Source organism: Amblyomma mixtum, chromosome 3 (genome assembly GCF_055824585.1).
Source record: "Amblyomma mixtum isolate Tamu chromosome 3, ASM5582458v1, whole genome shotgun sequence".
Lineage (NCBI taxonomy): Eukaryota > Metazoa > Arthropoda > Arachnida > Ixodida > Ixodidae > Amblyomma > Amblyomma mixtum.
Window position 1 is genome coordinate 198876128 of NC_143014.1, and position 26123 is coordinate 198902250.

At 49.4% G+C, this 26123-nt stretch overlaps 2 protein-coding genes across 6 annotated transcripts in view; one reads left to right on the plus strand and one right to left on the minus strand.

Moving 5' to 3' along the window:
• Ddr (discoidin domain-containing receptor 2) overlaps nt 1-26123 on the plus strand; it is a 608941-nt gene that overhangs the window by 163467 nt on the left and 419351 nt on the right. The gene's annotated exons all lie outside the window — the stretch shown is intronic.
• Nucleotides 19397-21875, minus strand: LOC149353260 (uncharacterized). The gene has a single exon (XM_089582438.1). The coding sequence runs from the start codon at nt 21529-21531 to the stop codon at nt 19969-19971; it is 1563 nt and encodes a 520-aa protein (XP_089438564.1). The 5' UTR covers nt 21532-21875; the 3' UTR covers nt 19397-19968.

Here is a 26123-nt window from a genome sequence, read left to right on the forward strand (position 1 = left end):
AACCACGACATCATGACAATCGGTCGACGCCATTGGCTGGAGAGTCCCCTTGAAGGGCGTTTTCCGTTTCGTTCTTGATTTGTATCTGAGCAACGCTCACGCGTTTTTTTTTGTTTTTTTTTTTTTGCCTACCAACCGCACAAGTGCTCAAGATGGCCGAGACTAATAGGGAAGGGTGGGGGGGGGGGGGGGGGGGTAAAAAGTCTTCGGCGATCCTCGGTGGATAGTTTACTGCGTTAGCAGCCGCACCTTCCTTATACCCAAGGTTAACACACTAGAGTTCGGTATATCATATTTGGTACACTTAGATTCTTTATATCCTAGGCCAACACACTAAGTTCGCTACATCCGAGGTCCAGACACGAAAGTTCGTTATATCCGAGGTGGCATACTTAGGTTCGGTATATCCGAGGTAGTTACCGAGTTCGTTAGGTAGTAGTAAGTTCGAGCCCAGTGGGCAGGCTGCGACCTGCCGCTGCCTACATACAGACGGCGGTCGCCACTTCTGCTTGCATTGGCACGTCTAATGCCAACACACTGATAAATATTTTGCGCTTTAGTTGCGCGGCGAGAGATAAAACTGTAGTATGGGGAACCGAAGTTTACAATGTTCTCCTTATGAGGAGCGCATCACTATTGGATATAGTCTCCACCAGTGATGATCTGTTTCCGGCTCCGGTGTACAAGCGTCAGTCTTAGGAGAATGAGGGCGGATGTTTCGCGTCATCCACACGACAGCCAGGACCCTGCACCATCAGAGTTCTACTCCGATGGCTGGTCTGGCTGAATTTCGAACCAACCAAAGTCGCGCACTTCCCGTCTAGCGAAAAAGTAATCAAATCAAGCAGCCGTGAATGTCGTGAACAGCCGGCTCAAGTCTTTTGCGATAGCATACAAAGACTAGCGCATCGTTGATGAGAGAGCATCACCGCTGGTGGGAAGTATATCGTGTATATTGAGTAGCTATGTGCTCTTTGTAAAGAGGATATTCCTAGCTTTAATCTCAGTGCAACATCTTTCAATTTGTCCCTTGCGTTTGAGGATGTAAGCATTAATTAGCTATCATCTGAGCGCTGCTTTAAGGCTGCAAAGAAAGCTGCACCGTTTGCACAAAATCTTCGTAAGTGCAGAAAAATTCAACCTGGTCCGGGTCTGTACGAATTTTGTAGCTGCATTTTGTAACCAGGACTTTGTTAACGAGTAACTAACTGTTCCCTTAAATGAAACCTACTCCACCTTGCGGGATTCCTCCAAGTATATTGAATTGACACATCATTCAAGTTGCGACCTGCTGAGTGTGTGCACAAATCCAAGGCACCCATACAAAAGAAGTTATTGAGTAGACTATGAATGAATAGAATGGCTAGAACAAACGCCTCATCACTTTTATACACTATGTCAGAAAGGTAGGAAGCACTTTTTCTCAATTTTTTTCTCTCATGTCTTACCGATTCTTCTCTATTCGACTCGAGGAATTTCCTCAGCAAGCCTCGCCTTAGCCTCGAAAGACGCGACGTTTGCCAGGCGCTAGGAAATCAATAATGCGTGCGCGCCATGGAAAAGCACGAAAATGACAAATCGAAGCCGACGATGCCGCTTTCTATATCGAAATTTCTGTTGACTCCGCGTGTCGCATGTTGGAACATCCGTCAGCGATGAAAGAAACAGGTAAAAAAAAATAGACGAATGTTTGCTAAGTAGAAAAGTATAAATAAACCAGCGCGCGAGGGCGCACGAGACAGAGCCGTGCAAAGCGCGTATACTACGCCTGATCTGGCTGCATTGGAGCGCCTTCCGCGAAGCACTTTGACAACCTCTGATTTGATGGATCGAGGTGATGAATCAGCGGGCCGGTACAGCGCTCTTGCACAGGCTCCGCTTAGCGCTGGGGTCGCCGCGCGGTGCTCTCGAGCGCGGCAAGCGTGCACGCGATATCGAGCCCATCGGTGGGATAGCGTTAAGCAGGCAGCGCTCGGCACGTACGGGGCCTGTCATTTACACGGTACGAAACAAAAACAAACAAAAAAAAAACAAAGCAGGTTCACAAAGCTCGCAGCTCCTAATGGTTGAACGAGGAGTTTATACCTTGGCTTCGCTACTTGAGCATGCGCTGCTTAATGTGAAGAAATAATACGTTGCTTTCGAGAAAAACCAGCAGGGAAAAATTTTCCGCGAAAAAAAAAAAAAAAACTTTTATATCATCCACTGGTGTCCAGGCGCAAACTTGACGCTTAAGGTGGGCGACAATTTTACGAACCGGATAGCACGCTGCTCCTTCCTGTCCCTGCCTGGCAGTGTTTTTTTTTTTTTTTAACACTCCTTCGCTGCTGTCCATTAGCGAGAGCAAACAGTTCAGGTTGCGATGCTTTTAGAGCGCGATGAAAGTTAGGCGCCACACTTCCTTAGTTTTTCTTCATTTTTGTCTCGTTTCCGTGTCCAGCCCTTCTAACTGCTTGGAGACAAATATACACCTTTTTAAAAGCATTGCGAAGGTGACCGAAGGAAGTACAACCTTCAACAGATTTCTGAACCCGTACAGGTTTTTTGTGATGTTGACTGTCCCTGAAAACGACGATATACGGAGGAAGCAAAGAAATCAGGCCGTTGCATTAAGCTTGGGAGCCCAAACATCCAGCAGAGGCCGTGTTGAGCAGCCTGAGATGGATTACCGATATTGTGTGGCGACCTTCGCTCAAGTGACCCACATTTCCGCCACCGATACTGCGGCGAAGTGGAAAACATTACTCTGTGAAGTTATATGTGCGCTTATTGGAGTTTTTGCAATTGAAGTTACTTACGTATTTCTTGTTCCCGCATGCGACTGTATCGTCAGAGCCTTGTCAATTAACTTTTTATGGATCCTTTTCATCGATTTCATTCAGGACAAGTGCAGCTTCACTGCTTGCGTTGGTGTTCTCCTATATAGCAACACTGAGACTTTTTGTGCACGCGTCTTTACAGCTTTATGCGCATAAATCTCCCCCTGTTGTATTTTGTAATGAGCTTGCGGAGACAAGTGCGTGTGCGTGAATGCTGGTGCATGTGTGCCTGCGTGCATGTGCGTGCGTGCATGTGCGTGCGGGGTTGGGGACCTGCGTGCCTCAGGTAGCTGAAAACTATGGCAGGAGCAAACAAGCAAAGCGTACCAACCAGTGGCGCACAGTTTCGAAGGTGTCTAACACCGAACGCCCGTCGCATTATTTCGTCGAGAGTGCAGCTTATATCACAGTGCACGCACGGGGCGGAAGGATAGCACTGTCCAAGATAAGTGAACTATTTTCTATTTCTGCGACGAAAACATGATGTGAACGCGAACTGAGGTGGAGGCTCTGGAATAAATTTATTGCGTGATCGCTTACGAGGGCATTTTTCTTTCGGTTTTAAGCGATTCCACTTCTCCTGTTTTCGCGTTAACACACGCAATTAAGTAAAATGTTGTGCCCGAGGTGCCACCGCATAATCACTAAAACGCATTTTCGCGGCATGTTTATGAAAGGCCACATATATTAGACTACCGTGACATCGGCCCGGTCGCGGCATCAGAATGCGCATAATTTTCGCTCCATTCCTTCCTCGTCAGCATCAGCAGAATGGCGCCTAAAAGAGCGTAGGCACTTAACGCCTGTCGTCCTTAGTTATGTTGTTTTACGCTGTTTCTCTTTTTCTCTCGCATGTTTTTTTGCGTTGTTTGCACGTTACCTGTGAGGAAAGAAAGCAGAGAAGCGCACGTTTTCTTGTTCAGAGCCGCGTAAGGTGAGTAAACAAGTGCGAAACCGAGAGTGGCGACGTAGCTCTCCCTGGTCGAACGCGAAGGAATGCGTCCCGTCGCCGGGCTGCACCTCTTCCCAAGCGGCGGCCAGTCGCCGTCAACAGCGCTGACTCAGCGATACCGTTCAGTGGAGCTCAACGGGGGTTAAATTAGTGCTGTTGTGGGCAGGCACCTTGAAAGATCATCGATCGAGCGAGGGAATGCTGAAAGCGGCAAGCAGCTCGGGAAGGACGTTCGTAAAGAGGACACGGCAGCGGCAATGGGAAGTACAGGCTCAGAAGTACAGTCCGTGCAATGCGGTTCAGCATGTGTATGTATACAAAGTGTCAGACTACAACCGAAACTTATACAAGCGACGTCATCGGGTATTTCAGGGCCCTGACGAATGGCCTGATGTATCCGTTTAACTTTAACTACAGGACCCGTGTACTGGGCGATGTCAGTGCACGTTAAAGAACCCCAGGCGGTCGAAAATTCCGGAGCCCTTCACTACGGCGTCTCTCATAGCCTGAGTCGCTTTGGGACGTTAGACCCCCATAAAACCAAACCAAACCTAAACTACAGGAACAAAAGTTGTTGTTACGTAACATTACGTGTTTGTCTCGCTTCTCAAGGGCCTGGCTGAATTCCTCTCGGCTCGCTTCTCTGCCTCACTTTCCATAACTCAAATCAGACAGAAGTTCTCTTCATGATCACTTACCTCTGGTGCATTATATGCCTCTTCGTTTGTTTCTTTAGTATCAATTCCACTGCCGACTGCAGGTGCGATTGTGGCCTGTCCTTACAGCGTTTACAAAAGCGCACTAAATGCGTGCGTACGCTTCGTTCTTCATGACAAAAAAGATGGTAGTAACAAAAGGAGGTTGTTCTTCGTCTGAATGCATTTTAAGGCCATTGCTTTCGGAATCTCACAAATTGCGCCGGTAGCGTCAGTCGCCTGTAACCGTGTGCTGTTGCTGTTCCGACGGGCTTAACAGTGTCGGGTGTATAATATCGACCGAGAGAAAAGGCGGAGAACAGAGTACAGAGGGGATAAAGGCAGCACCCACTCTCTGACTTGTTTATTTACACGTGGCTGACGAGAATCCGGTAAAGTGGCAGATACAGCACAGCTGCCTCACTGAGCAAATAAGTTAAAGGTTATGTAAACATCCTATCTATTGTGCCTTACTGCGTGAGGTAATCTGCGCGAATGTACAATAAATATACAGATAACCTATTTCTGAACAATCAAGTGCAGATAACCTGTTTCTGAGCAATAAAAATACAGATAACCCTTTTTGGAGCCGGTAGCAACTGCTTTTCAAAGCGAGGTTTGCGCGCTTTTGCATTTAAGCCTTTCTTCTGAAATTTCTGCTTGATCCAGAGTATTAAAGGCTAGAAAACGCCTCGTTATTCTCTTCCATGCGGGAATATGAAGGAAAAAAGACAGAGAAAGGGGAGAGGATAAGAAGAACACTCAAGACGTGGGAAAGAAATGAAACGGCCTAGCGAATAAACTTTTCAAAGTGGTTTCTATGTGGTGTCTTCGTACACATGCCAGTATGACGCAATAGGATCTTTAGTAGTGCGTAACCTGGAATGGAGTTGGAATGGAATCTTTGTTATTCCTGGCCCTAATCTATTTCTCTTTCTTGCGGAATCAGGAATGATAGGCACTGTTGTGTCGCTAGCTTACAATACAATACAATACAATACAATACAATACAATACAATACAATACAATACAATACAATACAATACAATACAATACAATACAATACAATACAATACAATACAATAATGTTTATTCGTCAGTTTTTCATACGCATAGGTAAGTCTACTAGTCAGCCTAAACACATCGGCTACTCCGGGGTCGCCCTGTTTCGCACCTCACAAGCTGTTTGGTCACAAATTGTAGAGAAAAAGACAGTGGCTTCATGTGCTGAGATTTGTTCCTTCATTTCTTGGTTAGAAGCTAGGCGACGAATTTCGTCAGTGTACTAGACCTTTTGTTCTGCCTGGGGCCGTATTTCGCAACGATTCATTTCCCGATTCATTCTTTCGTTCCTTTATCACTGGCCGCAGTGGACTGTGACGTCGGAGTTGATAGCCAATAAGTACAATATTTTCGGCGTCTCTGGTATTAAAATTGCGCCTGACCAATGGCAAAGAGGCAAAATAATAATCCTCGTAAAATACGGTTAAAGGAGCGGTTGCGTAGTCAGGTGCACTTGGAGTGCTAAAACACCAATAGCGCCAGCGGACATGTCATGTGCACGCAGGCCGACCTACCACCAAGTGCCCAGAACGCTCATCTCGTAATTATTAGTCGCCACAGCAGCTCGTTGATAGAAATTATTTCGGCGAGGAGCATGGCCACACTGGACAGCTTGCAAAGGGCTCTTTTAGGGCCTGCAAGTACAAGCACGAAGTAAGCGCCACTTTTACCTGACTTTGTATTTTTCCCCGTAACAGTGGAAGTCCACTCACTACGAACCTCGGATACAACGAACGCGATCCCCGTGCCCGACAGGTTCGTTACAAGTGGGCTCGACTGCATTGTGCTTCGGCAGCGCCTGTTATAGCTGATGTCACACTCAAGGCAGGAAGTGGAATCCGTGAATCTATATTTGGCACGGGTAGCTGGGAGACAGCCTCTGACCAGCTTTCTTTTTTTTCTCTCTCTCTTAAATAAAACCTAATGTTACAGGTTTTATTTTTTTATATTACTGCGAAGAAGTATGCGAAGAAGAAAAACGGATCAAACACCTCTAGCGCGCACAGAAATGCACACCGGTCGCTGTGCTGGCAACGCGCACCTCGGCGTCCTCGCTCTGCCCGAGGAAAGCCCCCTCGCGCAGCGCCCGAGGCGGCGGCGGCGACGTCACCGCACGTCGGCGCAGCTGCGCGGCTAATGGGACCCCGCGTGCCCCGTCGGGTCGCCTAGAGAGCGCGCGTTTTCCAGGATGCACCGAGGCAGCACGTGGTGAGCGCCCGTTGCACGTGACGCCGGTGCGCCAGGCACGGGATCAGCACGCCGGCCGGAGAGCGAGGTCAGCGGCGCGCAGCCGGCGCTTCCGGAGGCACGACGAGATCACGGCGGCGGGGCACTGCGCGTGGGGTTCTTTGTTTCCGCGACGGCCGCTGCGCGAGGGAGGAGGACGCTGAAACGGGGACGCGCGCCGGATCCCGCGGTCGAGACTCGTAGTAAACAAACGGCTCCGCACGATAGGAAAGAAGAGTCGCGGCCTCGGCGGCGACGCCGACAGTTGCGCATACGCGCGCGGTATGTCACTGGGAGACTTAACAACGGGCTTGCGTGTGTGCGTACGTGAGCGCGCACGCTGAGGAGTCGTGGCCAAGCTCTGTATTCACGGGTCCAATGGAGTGCACATTGCAACTGCGCAAAACGACGAGGGACGCATAGAGGAAAGCACAGGACAAGTTCCGCGTCTTGTCCTGTGCTTTCCTCTCTTCGTCCCTCGTAGTTTTGCGCGGTTGCAATATGCACTCCATTGTCAACCACCAACTAGCCCGCCTTCACTTGTTACATGTTCCCGGGTCCGTAAGATATACGTCTGCTCAAATCGACTACCTTATGAGCGCTTAAAATAGTAAATCGTTGGTGGCTGCTGCAGGTGCAGTTGGCTGTAATGCAGCACGGAAAAAAACGAATGGCAGCCTGTGCGGCAGAAACAACGTTCACGCGCTTGTAATTTGGACGTGCGCTAGCGAATTGCAGTGCTCAGTAGTGCTGCGCGTTTGTATGAAGCATAGCTCGAACAGGTACTTCGATCGGTGTTTTTCGAGCAGCACCCGCCATAAAATATTGCCAATATGGCGTTGAGGAAGCGCGCTTTGAAAACTGCCACGGAGGAATGTGGTGCTGAGGCACTTTCCAGACCAGTTCAACACTGTGATGTAGTGGAGCGTTAAGTACTGTTTTAGACCGGTCTTTTCTACGACTCATGGTGACAGAGTCGTCTTCATCCTCACAATTACGCGCATAATTACCAATCCAAGCAAATGACGCATTACCTGACCTAATGCATGTTTATTTATGCACGAGTTGCACAGAATCGTATGCCAACTGTGTAATGCCACGTAGTACATACTGGTGCCATGGTGACGGCTCAGTAGTCTGACGTTCTCTGTTGACACTCTTCGGAACCAGGAAATGTCTCCGTTCCCCCGACCCTTTTTCTTTTTCATTTTATAGCACAAAGAACATTGCCAACAAACTAGGTCCTGGATGGAATTTTTTGCCCGGACTTAGAAGCTCTCAATGAATACCTCTTGCGGTAGGGAAGGGATAAATCTTTTTCATAATATACGCCACATTTACGTGGTGCAAAATCCCCAACTACTTTGGTAAGGATTTTACAGGTCGAGTTGTCGTTGGGAAATTAAGGAAAAACAAAGTAAATGATCCCAAGATATCAGGTGATTCAAGGCTCTTAAAATTTACCCCTTTTTCTCCACGATATTCCCCGTAAGCTTTGTGTAGCACCCCAATTGGGAGATTCGCTGGCTTGTTTCAGTTGCTGAGTGTCAGTGATTGTGACAGATAAACTTAATGAGCAAACAATGAGAGCGATGCCGGTAACACGGCGGAATGCACCGGCGAAGTTCAAGCGATTTTTCGCATCTTCGAGGATGGCCTTTCTATCGTGTGAACAGGTGCAATTATCTTTCGACGAAGCTCACCACCCAATAACGAACGAAAAAGACTGCCAGCTAACCACAAGCACTGTCACCCAGAACGCCTGTTTTGTGTAGTTTATTTTATTTTTAGTTGGGTCATCTTGTTAGATGCAGATTTGGGTAGCCTGTAGCGGTACCCTATTGAATCAGGCTGAACCTCTAGGCTCAGTATCGCCCGGGGAAACCTGCCACGCCATTCCACGGCAGACAAAGAACTCTTACCACGTCTCTTGTTACCTGACTCTTAGATATAACATGCAGACATCGCTAAAGCGACTGTGGGAACCATCTTACGTGGCGAATGCACAGGTTGCTGAGACAACGAACAGTAACTGAAGGACAGTAGAATGCCAGGTGGCCACGTTCGACCACTTGGAACCTTTACATAGCCGTTGCAAATTCAGCGTAACCGTGTTCAAAAAAGACTGGAATAAAGTAGACGTGGACGCGAACAGCGGTGTCCGCGTCCACTTCGTTCCGGTACTGTTCCAGCAGCCACGCTAACACTAGTTAGATTTCCGTACTGCTACCCGAGGCCGAGCGATGCGTGCTTTCGACAGAAGGCACATTCCATGCTCAGCAGTCAAACTGTGGACTAAGGCAGCGCTTCTCTGTGCGAGCCACATCCACAACCCGTTAAAGCAGCTCGGTTGTGATCGTATTGCCAGTCGGGTAATGAAATTCCTGCCTGGAAATACGACCACAAGCTTTGTGATATGAAACGAAATGAGTATCGGTTTTTATGTATTGCTTACCTTAATTTACTCTATGTGACCCTCCGGGGAGGCTCAGTGGCTATGTCATTCTGCTTTTGATCTCGGGTTCGCAGATTCTCTCTATTCCGCGATGGCAGCATTTCGATTAAGGGGAAACGCAATATAACGCCCTTGTGCGGAGATTTCGACGGGCGTTAAAAAAATCGCGAGCTTTCGAACTTAGTCCGGAGCGCTCCACTACGTCGTGCCTCGTATGTGGTCGTACGTGTTCTGCGGGTGAAAATCCGATCAAGAAAAAAATCAGGGTAGGTAGTTTATTACTCTCCTACTAGCGTGGAAGCCTTGCTACGCACGAGATATAAAGCCGTGATAGGAGTTTCTTCAATCATCCATTTGAACGGTAACAACAGCCAAGCAGAGTGATTGCGAGAGCGGCTGATATTAAGGAACACAAAAGCCCTGATCATCCATCAAGTACTGCTCGGGCGCAGCTGCGCGCGCCAACCTGCTCGATATGTTCATGAAAGCAGCGCACATCTGCTATCCCCGTGATGGCCCCTCCGTGATGCGTTCTCACCACGTAAACGCGCAGATGTCTGTCTGGTGGGTGTGCACATGGCCAGCACGTGCTTGGGGCGGAAAAGTTCCACCACATGAGCAGAGCCACGCTACAGAAAGGTTGGCATAAAGAAACAAAGCGAAGTCGAATTTTGTCGATTCCTCTGCGCGTTCGTGGTGCGTTAGACAGAATGCACGAAGTTTTCTTCATTATATGCTCGAACCAAAGGGCCGTGCTAGCTATAAGCCGATAAAACACACCAAGCAATATATTTAATGAGCACAAGGAGGCATGAGTGTCTGCATTAAGTTCCAATTTCAAAGTTTCTTGTTTTTTATTTTTTTTTTAAACCAGAAGTTGTGAGGAAAGCCAGGGAAAAGCTGTAAAAACAGTTTGAAAGATCCTGGCTTCCTCTTTACAGAGCATCATTGACGGTAACAAAAAAAAAAAAGAAAGGCCCAGTTCGTGTACATGTATTTGTTTTACATGCGAGTAAGTTTCGCTTTAACTATCTTACGTTCTTTACAAGTATATTTACCGAGATACAGACCATTAATAATTTTTTAATAGACACATTTAGCGTCCCACTAGCTGCGCCCGGCCGCGCATATTTTGTGTAGCTTTGCTGCCACGTGTAGTGACATACGTTTCCCATATACTATTCAAGCGAGAGTCGTTTGCTCCGATATTCTGAAGTTTTGGTGAGCGCTGAATTCAGCTTGTCCCTCCTCGATCTCAACAGCCAATTCTCATCCTTTCTTTTCGCACGAAGCCTTATTTTCATGAATAATTTAATTCGTTTTTTTTTTATTTATTTCAAAGCGCCTGCCAGGCTTGATTTAAGGCGTGAGAAGCGAATGCGGGCATTACAAAAAGGGGAGTACTAAAACAGTATAAAAAAGCATTGCAAGAAACGTACTACGCCTGCGAAAATAAACGACAACGTCAGGTAATAATCGCCTGGGATAGTTGGTTTCGCGTCGTCATGGTTCCTACAGCGCACCAAGGCACACACCGACACAGAAGAGAGACGAACAGTGCGCTGGAATGAAAATGGACAGATTAATTTTTTTGTGTGAAAAATCACCTCTCCCATTTAGGCAGAACTGCCCTGGAGTTTCACCTTTCCATCAGTGTATTCATATTGATTCCACCATATTCACTGCCGACCTCCAACTATAGGACCTCCAGTTCTTGTGTTCTTAACCTGTAGTGGTTTGACTGACAGCCCGAAGGCGGCCAAGAAGCTCACGACAAATTCACGAGCAGTTTACAGTTAGTAGCGGAGGACAGTTAAAAACAATTCTTGTCTCTTTCCATAGGCTGTAGGACAGGATCTCAACATTTTTAGGCCAGCCATTCGTTCTAAACCACCTGTCCATTATTCCTCTCTACGTCGCATGCATAATAACCTTCTCGTGATTGGTGTGAGAGGTAAAAAACGAATCATACAAAACCTTTCCCAACTTTTGACCCAGTTCTGAAAGTTGCCGCTGCGTCGGCACAACCGGCGAAGTTGCCTCGGCAGCGAGGAAGCAGTAACTGTACTCAGTAGTGCGACGCGTGTCTCAACGCTGCACAAGGTGCCTATTTTCTGTTCTGTTGGGAAAAGGGCAAATGGCACGCTGACTGCTTTGTCTATGCGTGGTCGTCCAGCGACATCCACTCACATGGTCAGCCTGTGCGATCTGCTTACGAATGCTGGGATGTTTGTGTGGCGTCAGTATTGCTGCCGAAGCGTTGAGACACGCGTCGCACTACTGAGTACAGTTACTGCTTCCTCGCTGCCGAGGCAACTTCGCCGGTTGTGCCGACGCAGCGGCAACTTTCAGAACTGCGTCACACTTCTAACGAGCCGCGTTTTGTTAGTGGTGCTGGGGACACTAAACCAAAATATTATTTACGTCTTGCGACATTTAGTCTCGTCTTAGGCCTTAGAAGAGAAGCATGACGCTTCACAACAGTCATAGTTCGTCGCAAGAACGTTCGTCACGTGATGCAAAATATGGACAGGTCACATCTGTAACATATTCTGTGCAGCGCGCACGCAAAAAAAAAAAAAAAAAGCCGTCACATTGCTGCCGTCCCTTCGCAAGAGTAGGATGTCTGTCTGCCCCTTGTTGGCAGGCCCCCAACGTTTCTACGAAGCCTGGTCGCATGAGAACAGGCGGCCGTTGCAGACAAGAGCGTCACGGTGTGCGCGCGGGAGGAGCAGCCGACGCAAGGACCCGACTCACAGCGGGTGCAACATCCTTTTCAGGCCCGCCGCCGCTGGACCGACACGGGGTCGGCAGGCGGCGGCATACCGACAAGCGCGTAGTTGAGCCGTCAGCAGCGCACGCCTGCCATTCGCTATAGTATAGAGCGAGTAGCTTGTCGACGGCACATGGACAGAATTTGAAGCAAAAAAAAAATAAAAACGAAGTAACTACGTCGTAAGGTAATTTCACCTTCATTCACAGCTACCTCCAAACTAGCAAAAATTCAGGGGGCACTTTGACTGTCTAAAGGCCCGTTCACACTTGCCCAAAAATCCCGCGAGCGAAGCGGATTCGCTCGCCGCAAAAACAAGGACCTGTTCTCACTTGTTCACGCGCGAGCGAGGCGGATCCGCCGCGCCGCTGCTGTTTCTCGCCTTTCCACACCGCTTCACTGATAGCGGCATACACAGATATAGTGAGAAAAGAGCATAAATTAACGCTGTATGCGTACCATAAGCGTATGCATGCTTACGTACGTTAAACGCAGGCGCATTCTCACTTTTAGTGCAGCGTATGCTAGCACAGACGCCAAAATAGACTTTACCTATAGTGGCGCCATCTGGTTGTCAGGGCGGGAACCATTACTCTCAAAGAACCGACTCTGCTGTTAAGCCTAGAATGCGCAGAGTCGTCTCTCTGAATAAAAAAAATAAAGCAAGTTTATCACTTATACGTCTTCGTAGAGGCGAGATGAGACGAAGCGAAAGACCTGTGCCGAATTTCTGGCCAGTGAACGCACTGAAAAAGGCAGCAACAACGAGAATTCAATCCGAAGCGACGGGTCCGGCTTCGAAGAGCGCCGCCATGTTGTTCGCCGCGCGGCGGAAATGGGTCCAGCCCGATCGCACTCGCCGCGCCGCTTTCCGCGTCGCTCGGCGTCAAAAGCGGCCGAATCCGCTTCGCTCGCAGGATTTTTTGGCAAGTGTGAACGGGCCTTAAAGTGGGTAGAGGCGGAAGCGTTTTCCGCACCACCTTCGCTGTTTCTGTGGCACCGGTGGCGTCACATATAATTGAGTAATAATTACTAAGTGATGACAAATCACTAATTAATGGTTAATTACTGATTAATGCCTGAATACTAATAAACTGCTAATTAATGACGCCTAAGCTTCGCCTTTAGGAGTGGAACGCGACAGCGCGTTGTAGCGCTGCCAGGGAGTCCACGGAACACCACCCGTTCAGCGCGATGCCTTGCCCTTTGAACGCAACGCTTTTTGAGGAAAGGAAATGACGCAGTAATTCTCTGTCATCTCGGTGGACACGTGAACCGCACCGTAGAGGAAGGGAGGAAGTGGGAGTGAAAGAAGATAGATAAAGAGGAGCCGTAATGAAGAAAATGAAAATTGTATTTGAGGAAAGGAAATTACGCAGTAACTGTCTCACAAAATTCAGGGGGGCACTTTTTTGACCTAAAGTGTGGTCACTGATGCCCCTAAGAGTGGAACGCGACAGCGTCTTGCAACGCTGCCAAGGAGTCCATAGAACGCCATCGCCCATTCGGTTCTACGCCTCGCTCGTCAGTAAATTGGTTTTTGAGGAAAGGAAATGTATCTGTCTCCTCATTTGTCGGTGGACACCTAAACCTCGCGGGAAGGGAATGGAGGAGGATGAGAGTGAGTGAAGACACCGTATTCACTAGACGCGCCTTTGTTCATTCCAAACCGTCGAGCTGGCATGGCGGAGTGGATAGCATGCTCGTCTCTCACGCGGAAGACCGGGGTTCGATTCCTGAGCTAGACCAATTTCTTAATCGGTTTTATTTATTTATATGGCCTGACTAGTAAAGGTAATTAGGCTAATTGGGTAATTAAGCAATTAACTAAGCTCAGTCCCACTTAATTGGATAATCACTATACGATCCCTTCAATTGGTTGCATGGTTACTAGCCAAAGTACAATTGGCCCCGTTTGAAATTCGCGCACTGTGACGTCACGACCGTTTCCACCAATTGAAAAGCGTGACATTTTCTGTCGACAACTGCTGCTTACAACGATGAGACATTAAAGGCTTCCGCCTTAAAAGGCAAAATGCCGGAGCATTATTAGTTAAACTTCAAGGGACAGTGGCGGAGAAACTTTTCTAGGCTGTTTTTTGAGCTAGCCTCATGGCAGTCGCTGGGTTTTGCTTGCCTGCAATGCTTAATGCGAAAAACTGCGCGTCTAGTTCCGTCGTTCGCCCGTTTCACAAGAATCTTCACCGCCCATACCAAATGTTTGAAATCTATCCAAAACGCGCCGTACATTTAGCTGTCCGCTTTTACATCGGATGGTTTCAAACACCAGACAGCGACCTCTTATCTCTGGTGTATCCCTTCACACAATCGTGAAACGAGACTCTTTGGATCACACGAGGTTGCCCCTATTGGCGGATAAGCGCGAGTTTATCCTGAAATTACAATTTCTTTGGAGGAGAAATTCGAGGCCCGTGTACTGTGCGATGTCAGTGCACGTTAAAGAACCCCAGGTGGTCGAAATTTCCGGAGCCCTCTACTACGGCGTCTCTCATAGCCTCAGTCGCTTTGGGACGTTAAACCCCATAAACCAACCAACCTTAATAGTAGTCGACTCCTTGCTCTACTCCGACATAGTTCTTATCTGCCTTGCGGAAAGCGACATGGCACCAACGGAAAGCAGTTCCAGTTAACCTGCAAGGTTTAATTTTTGGAAGCGCCCGCTCATAGCTACATCAAACAGGTGACGCGCTGCGAGCACTTCATACTCTGAACAGGTGCAATTGGACCCAGTATTAAACCAAGCGATGTGATTACAATGCGCGATGGAAACTTATGCTGTGAACACGAATATAATTTATTTATACTCACTAAACAAATCAATGACTCGAGAGTTCCCGAGACCATAATTCCGACATCCCGTTTAAAAGATTCCCGCTTGCCCTCCACGGCACTCTCCAACCAGCGGGCAATTGGACGCCGCAGCAAATCTCCGCAGTAGCGCAGCCACATGTTCCTCCTCTGCCGTGGTGCGTTGCTCCGTCGACCATTAACCTCGTTGCCGCGATGTTTACGCGAGCCTTCGGGAAGCGTCAGACCAGAAGCGGAGAATAAAAGCGAGGGAAAAAAAAAAAAGCAGCGCCCCTATCGACCTCGCCCTAAGCGTCCGCTGGCTGAACGCAAGGCGCCCCTCCAATATCCTCTGCGGCACAGCGGCAGGGGGAGGAGAAGGGGGGGAAAGGGGGGAAAGGGAGGCGAGCCGCAGGCCCAGCGGCTTCTCTTTCGTGGATTGGAACTGGCGATAACTAAGGTCTCGTTACCGAACAGGATCAATAAAGCACTCGGCCCCTTCTCGGACGAGCCTGTTGAGGCTCATTCCTCTGAAGACGAGCCTCGAATGTTGACACACGGCCCGAACAGGGGCTACCAGTTCGGCGCAGAGAAAGGGAAGGGAAAAAAAAAGCAGGAAGGAAGAAAGAACGCGAGAAGGAAACATAAAAGTTTGTGTTTGAAGTGCACGGAAGAGCGCGCGAGCGTAAGGAAGAAGAAAAATACTGATGGAAAACGCCCCTCGATTGTTTTATTGGACGTGGCTGCGAATCTGAAGTGTCCCTTGCGCTTAGAGTGGCAGTACATAAGTTATCTCCGCATCTCGGTGACGCTGCGGCCTTTGCACAGACTTTGCCCCCTCTACTGACACTGCCGCTCGACTCCCACCCCTCGCCTTTCCGCCCACCTCCTTACAAGCCACACTGTGTTTTTTTCTTTCCCCATCTTGTTTCGAGCGCATATCGTCTTGTTAGTCAGAGCGTGACTAGGAAAGGAAATTGGAAATTGCCCGGTGCGGGTCCTGCGGCATCCAAACGTTGTCTAATGCGAGCCGTATGGTACTGCACATAAATCGTTAATGAAGTCAGGCAGTGGCCGAGCTGCAACATCCTGCGGGGCCATCTATAAATACGGTGCAAATCAGGCAGTGCACGCATTACTAAGTTACATTTCTTTTCATTATTAATTGTGCCAGGGTCCAAGCAGCACCGAGCAGCCCAGATTTCATGCGCAAAGACCACAGGTGTCAACTTACACAGCAGGTTCTAAATTCTCCTCTATCCCTCCGTTTCTACAGCAATAAATATTCGTGGACCGCCACCACTGACAATGTATTTTTCGCTTTCATGGCTTTTGGTTGCGCTTTATTTCTTTTTATTTTTGTGTATTAAGAGACACAGAAAGTTTCCAAAGCACTGCAACGTGTCCACTCTAGTAACACATGACTGGTTTTCAGGTATTGCTTTTTTTTTTTCCTATTTGTGAGCCTTGACTCACCTCTACCTTTGTTTTCACTATAACAGAGTTCCATTTTGCCTGACCTTCTACAGAATAATTTCTACGCAGGTAGAGAGCTTATTCTGCGCCAGTTCTGATGATCCAACGAAACATCTGCCGAGAAGGGAGGTGCCTTTCTGGCGAAAGCGAGAGAGCGCGCGCTTATATACATGCTTGTCTGTGTCTGTGCTTGCGCAAAACTCTATTACAACGAAGCATAACGGCTTATTGACGCGGATTTTTGCGCACGAGGAGTAACTGCGCATGACCTCAGTAACTTGCACCCTTAAAGCCTGTTTTTGTTTAACCTTTACGTGGACAGAATGGTTATGTATGTGAAATGACAATCATCCTAAAGAAGATGTCACACTGTGCGTACGAAAGCTCGCACGTTCGCATTTGCGGTCATATCGAACACCATGCTACTTTATAAAGATGATTAGATCTTTGAAACATTTTTTTTTTCTCTAGATATGCCATTTCATACCCCGCGCGAGCCAGGTGGCCGAGGATGGCTGCTTAATCTATGGGCTTTAATTCGAAGAAATACAAGTTGGTGCGAAAGGTATCCATGCAGCTGCTTTGAAAGGCTGATACGCACTTATGCCTGTTCGAGTGTTTGAGAAGACAGGCGGCGCACAATCGCAATGCCGCAAAAACTCGCCCCTCGCAACACCAAGTACTGATAGCTTGAGGAATGCGTTCAGAAAGCTCAACGTTTTGTTTCCAGTAACCTAAAACAGTGCAGCACTTGCGATTTTTGGCTGACCTTTTCTAACACATCTGGGCGTAATTATTACCGGCTCGCAGAACCCGAAAATGTCACGCAATAGCGCGATATAAATATAAATAGCGGCTTTTAACGGGCTCATAAACAGATTCGTTTGGAAATTAACAACCCTACAACAGGTTACGTGCCCACTGAGCACCGCGAAATTTCTCCCTTCTGTAGTGCAGTAGCGGTATTGCACTTCATTTGTTTTCGTAACATTTGCCGCTGCGATGCTCATGACAACCTGCGCTTGCAGCACCCATTGTCATGACAAGCTGTAGCATAAAATAAATTATTTGACCCTGCTGCGCAGTTTACTAAACACGTGAGGCGTCCGGCCCGAATGAAGTAAACATCGATTGCGCTTCGTATACGCGATATCGCATGTGCGCATGTAAGCCCCTCAAAACTTGGAAACCTTTAAATTTGTTGATTTCAAGCCAGTGACTTTGCCCCAGTAATGACTGTATCGGCAAACGGCAAGGCTACGCGGTCTAAGTGTGCTGAACGAATATCAGCGTGTACTTTCACTTCCCCCATTATTTTCGCATGATACTGGCACATTTTACAACTTAATAGTGGAACAATGTATTTCACAAAGCTCACGTCACATAATACGGCAGTGAAAAAACATTTCGGAGCGGTGTAGAACGAAGCAGCAGTTGTGGCTTGCTCGTAAGGAGATTATGGAAAATAAGGAAGCCCGTTGTTGGGGCTGGAACCTTGTAACGGTTAAACCATGTGACATTAAGCAAGCAAACTTCCTCTGTCCGTCTTAGCATTCCTGTGTTGTTTTGGCTCACCGGCTGAAGATCAGATCGATAATGTGTGCTGGACTTGTTGGCCGCGGCAGTTGCATATCGACGGCGGCGAAGCTAAGCACAGCAGTTTACTTGGAATACACGTTAAGGATTTCCCGATGGTAACAATCAATCCGATGTCTTTCAGTACGTTGCTTGCTTATCATATCATACGTTATTTCTTCACCGCGTCAAACGTTCCTAGCTCTAAACTGAACGCTATTCGTGACATGGCCGAAGTGTGTTGATAGCACTGCAAACAAACGCGACGGCAACCGCGTCTCACTTCCTTAGCCCATAAGAAACTTTGATGCGCCACGCATCAAGATATCTCTTCGTTCTGCACCGTCGAACAATGCTTGCCGTCTCGCATGGTGACGTGGGCAGTGGCTCGAGAAGTAGGCCGCACGTATACACCTAACTACGTTGCAAAACCCCTATGCCTCTCGGAGCTCGTCAGCTGCAGTCCGCAGAAGACAGCGTGCGTGTTGAGTGAGTGGAAAGTCAGGTTTCGATTGAAGTTTTTTTTATGTCGTCCACGCTTCTTGAGCTCCGGTATTGCTATGCTTGCAGTCACGAAAGTACTCTGTAAGGTTGGCTGACAATGAGGACAGCGTTGCTGCTCGGTGTGGTTCTGAAAAGTAGGGCGAATACGTTTCCTTGTGCGCCCGAGACTTTGCAATAGTTTCAGCCAAGCTTGAATAGATTTGTAAGTCTCCTGCCTGCAGTGAAAGATACCGTCATTATTGGCTGCACGCTGGAGCGGGCAAGAGGTGTTGTGTCTTTTAGTGGGAAGAACTTCCATCTCGCGATACGTTCGTCAACTCCAAGCTCCCGCCAAGCGTGTGATCCATACACAAGGGCGCACAACGTATGCTCATGTTCGGTCGCGCTGGCATGAGCGAACGCAAAGAAGGTAAAAACTGTTGCGCGAGCAGACTGCACACGAAGCGGTCGTATGGTGTCCTCTCGAGTCAAGGACCGGACACTTGTGGATAACACTGATAGGCGATAGGCACCAATGGGGGCTTAACGATATCGCAAGCATTCCGCCGTTCGGCCTGCTCGCGAGCCGAGTGTGTCGAGTGGGACACGCGGATAAAAGTTCAACAGAGAAGCCTAAACTTGCTTGTAGTGTGCACCGCGTTAGGACTACACTGGATGGCGAGAATTTTTCTCGGCACTTTTTGCACTTTTTTACCGCTGCTGGAGGGTTTGCGTTTTGCACGCTCTCGCACAGTACGTTGCATGTGTGTGCCCGGCGGGTCCCCAATGTAGCCGCAAAGCACACGTATGCACACTCAGGCATTGGTAAACAAAATTAACTCGCGGACAAAGCGAGAAACATCGTTATTTCGCGCTTTGCCCGCGTCTGATTATCCGTCACTGCCCCGCAGACATGCAAACAGAAAATACTGCACGCATCATTAGCGCACCGAACATAGCTAGCTAGAACATTGTGCATCGTATAATGTAGTAAACAGTAAGATGTGAAGCCCTCGCAAACTCTGTTTCCTCAGACCCTTGTTCGATGCATGGGATAACAAGACAAATTGATTACAGCAAGTTCAAATGTATTTATTTTGGAGGATATAAACACTGAAGACCGTAGGGATATTAATTTTCCCATATGACGCATAAAGTCGGTACACAAGGCTTTGGAGTGAGAAAGGACAAAGTTTGTACATAGTCAAAACGTTGAACAATTTGGCACGGCAGACCTGTGGCCTTATTCGCGGTGGCACATCGTGCACCTTTCGATAGATGGGACACACAACAACACGAGTTAGAAGCATCGAGCCAACAATACATGACACAAAACTTGCTGCTTCCAGAAGATCTCTGATCATATGCATGATTGGCAGAGACTAGAGACAAAATAAAATTTGCGAAAAATTTGTGCTTCAGAATAAAATAATAAGACATTTATCAGCGGCACACAGAAACAACAATACATGACCAGCCTTTGATCACAATCACTGGGAACACAAAATCGACAAAAGACAGCGACACAGATCCTGTCACAAAGCACGAAAATTGCATTGAATTTGAGGCATTTCTTGCCTTTAGCATGTGGCATCTTGTCTAATGTTAGTTTTTTTAAAGCGGCATTTTATCACAGAAATGTGTCAGCGATCACCGGCATTATCGCCTGCGGCGTCGTTTTCTTCGTCATCGTCGCTTAATGACGATCTTCGGGTGATCTTGCCAGCGTTCCAGAACTTGAGCTTGGCTGCTCTGGAAAGGAAGCACTGTAGTCCGTTGGCACTGAGTCCGTGGCCATGCCGTAGCCGCACGCTCTTGAGACTAGCGAACCCGTTGCGCTTGGACAGGACAGCGGCCAGCGAGTCGGTCAGCCCCGTGCAGCAGAAAAGCTCCATGTGGCGGATGTTCTGGCAGTGCGACAGGAGAAGCTCGCAGGCCTCCCTCGGCACAGTGCGACCGACGCGAGGGCGCAGTCTCAGCTCCCTCAGGTTCTGGAACGGTCTAGCCGCTGCCGCCCTCGAGCTTAGCGCCGGGCTTGCGCACCCCAACAGGATGAACCAGCGTAGCGACAAGGATTCCAGCTCGGGGCACATGATGTCAGTCCTCGCGAGATCGACAACGTCGAAATGTTCGAGTCCGAGGCGCAGCAACCGTTTGCCACAAAGAGCGAGCAACGGCAGCACATCATCTGTGTACGAAGACGGTATCGTCGGACTGTTCCTGAGTTCAAGCGAACGCAGTCGTGTGAGCTTCGCCAACTCTCTCAGGTTCATATCCTCTTGCACGTGCAGCACAACTTCTTCCAGAGCAGGAAACCATGCCACCAACCTTTCGACGCTCCCTGATCCCATGGACTGACCGCTCTGCAGGGCGTGGATGCGGTTCAGCCTTCGGACCCACCAGTCCCGGCGGCCCGAGCTCGCCCTGGCGTCCAGGCTGTCCAGCACCGCCTCGAGGTATACGCAGCGGATTATTTGGAGGTTGGGGAAGGTTTCTATCAGGTTGATCACGCCTTCGCCGTTCACAGACGACGGCAGGCGCACCTCAACCAGGCTGCGTTGGATCCCGAGACCTTCGCTTTGGATGACCTGGGACACGGCATCAATGTCCTCGGCGTTTATCGAGTAGTGCATCACCTCCAGCCGCTGCAGCAAAGGGCATGACCTCACCAATACTTCTAAAGTGTCCCTGTAGATGTCCTGAATGCGAAGCACACGGAGGTTGCGGGCCGACTTCAAGATGCGTTGTACGATTTCCTCGCTCCCGGGCGAGTACATCCAGAGCCCCGAGATGGTCAGCCGGCACAGCGAAGCGCCATGTTCCTGGAGCATGCTGAGGATGAACTGCAGGTCCTCCGTGCTGCAGTCGTCGAGGCAGCTCAGGTCGAAGGACTCCACCCCGCAGACCAGCAGCAGCTCGGCTACGCGTCGCACCGCCGGGCTGCGCGCCTCGTCGTCCAGGATGCACTCGAGCAGGTCCTGTCTGACGTGCAGCGGGCAATCGGCGAACGGGTTTTCGGCCAGGGGCGTGACTGGGGTGCCGGGCTCGGACTCTTCGTCCACGCTCTTGCTCCAGCGCCAGACGCTGCGGCCCACTTCGTCGAGGCATTGCTGGCGCAGACTCCAGGGCAGCACGATGCGTGGCCGGCTGGACGAGGACGCCTCGTCGGCGCAGTCCGCACCGTTCTTCGGGACCGGTGGTGCCATGTCTTCGACCGAGCGCTTTCTTTTCGTGTACTCCCAGGGCTGCTCGAGTCGGTGGGAACGCTTGCTTCCATGCGGAGGCTGTTTTTCCTTTTGCGGCGCGCGGGCACCTCGACCGGCGATAAAAAGCGGGGAACGCGCGCGGCTGCTGCCTCTCGCATCGGATCACGCTCGGTGCACGTGAACAGTCGTGCCGGCGACCTTCTCTTCCAGCGGCGCGCGCGCTCGGCGTGCCGGGGAGAGACCAACCAGCTGCGGGGAGAGAGGCGTACGCTGCCGGTTACGTCACGTCCAGAGCGTGCGACTTCCGCCGAGGTCGTCAACAACGCCGCTGCCTTCGCAAAAGCGTCGTCCGCTGGAACCCTTTGCGGGGCCCCCCGAACGCCGCGTGCGGTGTTGCTAAGCCAGCGGCCATTACGGTTACGAAGATATCCCCCGCGCGCTCAAACGGGTTTTCGGGCCGATGTCGGTCGCGTTCGGCCCTTTCTCCGCCAAGGGGGGGGCCGCTGCCGCGTGGAAGAGATCCGCCCTTGAGAGACGCTGTACGCGGCCCACTCCACTTCTGGCACAGCGGCTGCGCTCAACAAAGGGGTCCGCCGCCATGTTTGCTGGTGGTGCATGCCTTTCGCACCGAACGCACCAGGGCCCTTTTTCTAGCGATGGTGCAGTCTTGACCCAGTACTATTCGATTCTTGCCTTGGCTGCTATAGTTTGTCTTGAGGACAGCAAGAACTTTGCTCAGTTACTTCATCCGGGTAATAATGTTTTATTACTTCTATCAACTTTGGCCCCTGAAAATGTGTTATGATCGCCGCCGATCCAGTATGCGAGCAGCATGCGTGTCATGTCAGTGTTGCAGGATGCTACTGCCGCTATTGAAGGTTTCTCATAGCCAGCCGTTTGTGTTCTTGTCTGAATGTCGTGCGCACTCCTGGAACGATTGAGCACGTCTTTGTTTGAGAGTAAGTTCACAGATTTTGCTAGGAAAGAAGAGTTCGCTTGTTCTTTGCCTCTAGCGCGCCCAACATGAACAGAAAATCTCTGAAATACATTTGTGACTGTCGGGAAAAAAATATTCGCAGAACACATGGAATCGGGACATTTAATTATGTAATAAGGGAGTAATTCTACTCCGCCTTGGGGGATTCCCCTAAAACGTTTTACGGACATGTAATTCTGCGATCCAAAATGTAGCTCGCAAGAAAACTTGCAAGAGCGCAAATCGGCCTTTTATAAACGGGAATTCCCTAAACATTAAGAGTACTAGCGCCTGAACTGAAAACCGTTAAAAAAAATGTGCTAATGGCGTGCCCTCTCTGGCAAAATTATGTGCTGTACGAGCATCATGAGAATTGGATTACAAGCGCGCCAAGAAACCTCGAAGGTCTTCAGGGGAAAGTGTAACGAAGGCGATTTACAACATGGACGCACTGTTGCTGTAATCCACAAAATTCGCGAAATCAAATCAATCCTTCCCCGCAATATTTTCTTTTCGCCGTCCTTCGTGTAAACAGATATGAAAGCTGTATTTCTCGCACCCATGGAGGCAACAGTACCTCTGCAATGGAGCCAAGACTGCTTCCTACCGTTAAATTACGTCGTAGTTGCGCACTGAAGCTAAAACTCGAACAGCGCCGCGCTGTCCTCATCCGCTGTCGTTTCTATGTAACGGCTGAAGGAGCGTTTGACGTTTGTGCAATTGGACTCTCTGTCAGCGACTCCCTTGGCATTCTACCCGAGGAACAATAGGCACTTGTCAGCAACACAGAAGGAAACGCCGTCTCTCCTGGCTGTTTGCATAGGAGTCAGGTTGCGTCTCCTTTCGCGCCGCTTACAGGTTGAGACATCGAGGAGATTCCAGTCTGCGGCAGAAGTACCGCCGCGGGAAAAAAAGAATATAGAAAAAAAAGCTTCTCTCCAGACATACTAAACGTGACGACATGACTGTACGCTCACTGAGCATGCGGCTGAGAAGGATGACGGCACCAGCACGCGACTGCAAGAAGCCGACATCTTACGTCCTCCGGTATTATGAGCGGTCTTCCCACGTATATTTTCACCGCATTTCCTTTCTTCTTCATCGACTCCAGTTGTAGCTTGATATTGGACTCAGGTGCGCAAAGTCACTGAGCATATATGAAGACAATACCTACAATTGGCGGCCCTTAGGCAGGCTGGGAACAAAACTTGCCTGAACCTCCCCTATAGAAGTACGTGAGATGCGCATGGGCGCTTGCCAGCAGAGTTCGTTTATCAGCGCGGACGCGTATTTCCTCGCCGTCTTCACGAGCATGGCGCCATCGAAGGCAAACAAGCAGCGCGATGCGTGTGCGGTCGCCTCAGAGCGTCAACATCGTTACGTGCCGGATGGCCGCGAAGCAGCTGGTGATGAGTGTACGAGGAAGCGACAACAAAGGGCCCCATATACTGCGGGAAAAAATATCTCTATTTCAGCATTAAACGGCTGGACGACGGATGACATTATTCGCTGTTGCCCGTAACGTGTAGAAATGCCTAGTTGCAAGAATAAAATGCATTAACGGTTTAGAAATTCCGCTTTCCTCGTGAAACGACCGTTGCGGGGAGCAGGACTCACAAAAGCAATCGTGGGCGTTGCAAGGTCGAATTCACAAAACGATTTCGCGCACATACAGCCAGCACAACTTAAAAACGAAAGGAAGAAAACGGAGTAATTATACCCCGAAGCACCCGCAAGGATCGAGCTGCAAAAACAATGATATCATTCGCACAAGTCACTTCGCAGCTGCCTAGACAACATGTGATTCAGGGCGGCCGACCGCGCAGGGCGGCTAGACAGACTCGTGACACTGACAGCGTCCCGGATCGGTCATTGCACTCTGAGTCGAGTCTAGCTAGCAAACGAGTTCACGTGTCGTCTTCGCGAAACCGCTGGCAGGGCTTAATCACGGACGATTCGTGCGCTATTCACACACTATCTCTGCAGTCAAACAGGTCGACAAACACGCGAAAGCAGGATCTCTGTTCGCTTTCTTTCTTTCGTGTCGAGCAGTAGAAGAAACATCGCTGTGCCCGGTTGAACAGCCGCTATCATGACCGATGACACAGGTGTTACTCTATTTAAAGCAGCGATAATTATTCGGCACTTTAGTGCATTATTAATGCACTGAATGCCTCCTTGCGTATGTAAATGTATAGATTTAATGAAGAATTTGAAGGAAAATTTGAGTATCAATGTGTTCTCGCGTCCACATTGTTTCTTTTCGTTCTTAGCTCTGTTCCGAGAAAAGCAAAAGAAGCAAAAAAAAGTCAGCAGCAATTACTTTCAACTGTCATTTACCTCAGCCCGTTGTGTCGCAAGACGGTGCGGGCAGGGCAATTGTTTTTCGTTAGCCCCAATCTAACCTCTGTCATTCACCTCAGCAGTTTATCAAAGCTTGCATGGCGTGTGGATGTACCCCCTTTGTCAAAAGTAACCGAGCAACAGGTTTTTGCTTCTCAACCGCATAACGGAGCCTTTATGGCACCCCTCAGGGCCGAAAGGTGTCAGAACTTGAATACAAGGGCTCGCCTCACTTTATACAGATTCATAGCTTAAGGGCTGCCATGAGTGCTTCGCTACGCGGCTAAGAAACAAACCACCTGTGCCGGGTTACTTTTCACAAAGGAGGTACCGCACGGTGTACAGGTAGCGCATTCAAATTGCCGCTAGAGACAGTGAGTGACGAAGGCAGTCGGGCGCGGAACTGAACAGCATGTTCGCTGCGCGCGGTTGGGCTCCCGTGACGCGCACTTCTTGCGCATAGCTGTTAACCTGGATGCGCTGACTGATGATCGGGAAGAAGCAGTTCCTAGACTTGTGAGGTCCGTGTGCACGTGCTAAAACTTCTGTCCCGATATCCTTGTGGGCACAGTACGGCTGTTTACCTGCGGATGAGTAGCAAACCTGCAGTAAACACACGCTGGAGGCTCCTTTCAGTGGAGAAGACCTCGATAAGCGCGATACGGATACAGACACGAGCTCAGCCGCACGCACACACGCGACAGAACCTTTGCCACGGGCCGCCGAGGGTTTTCCTCTGTTACTCGGTGACGTGTGCCAAAGGTTGACGGAGTACCTGTTATCACTTCCGCAAATACTGCAGTCCGAAGTGTCACATTCATGCGCTGGTGCCCGCAAGCAGCGGTTAACTGTTACTGCTAACCCCGAGTGAACTGACGCCTGTTGCCGGTGAAACTACTGGCGTCCGCCTAGCTCCTCCTCAACGCAACTATTGCCTTTGCTCCAGTTTTCTCTCCAAAGTGACACCAATGATTGCCTTCCGACAGAAAGCATGTGTGCGACGTGAACGGACGCAACGAGATACTCAGAGGGCACTGCCTTACTCATATTTGGCTCTGTATCGCTCCTTTTGGGAGGCTTTTTACTAAAAGGATACTCCGAATACGAGCCGTGAGAATGCGGGTGATATTCGCATATATTCTAGAGCCGCCAAAAGCAGGCACTTTTCAACGTTGTCATACAATGCCAACGTTCGCTGTATCACGTATCAGCCGTTGATGGCTGCATTCGCAAACAGTTTGGCGAAGAATACACCGCTTACCCGTAATTTTGC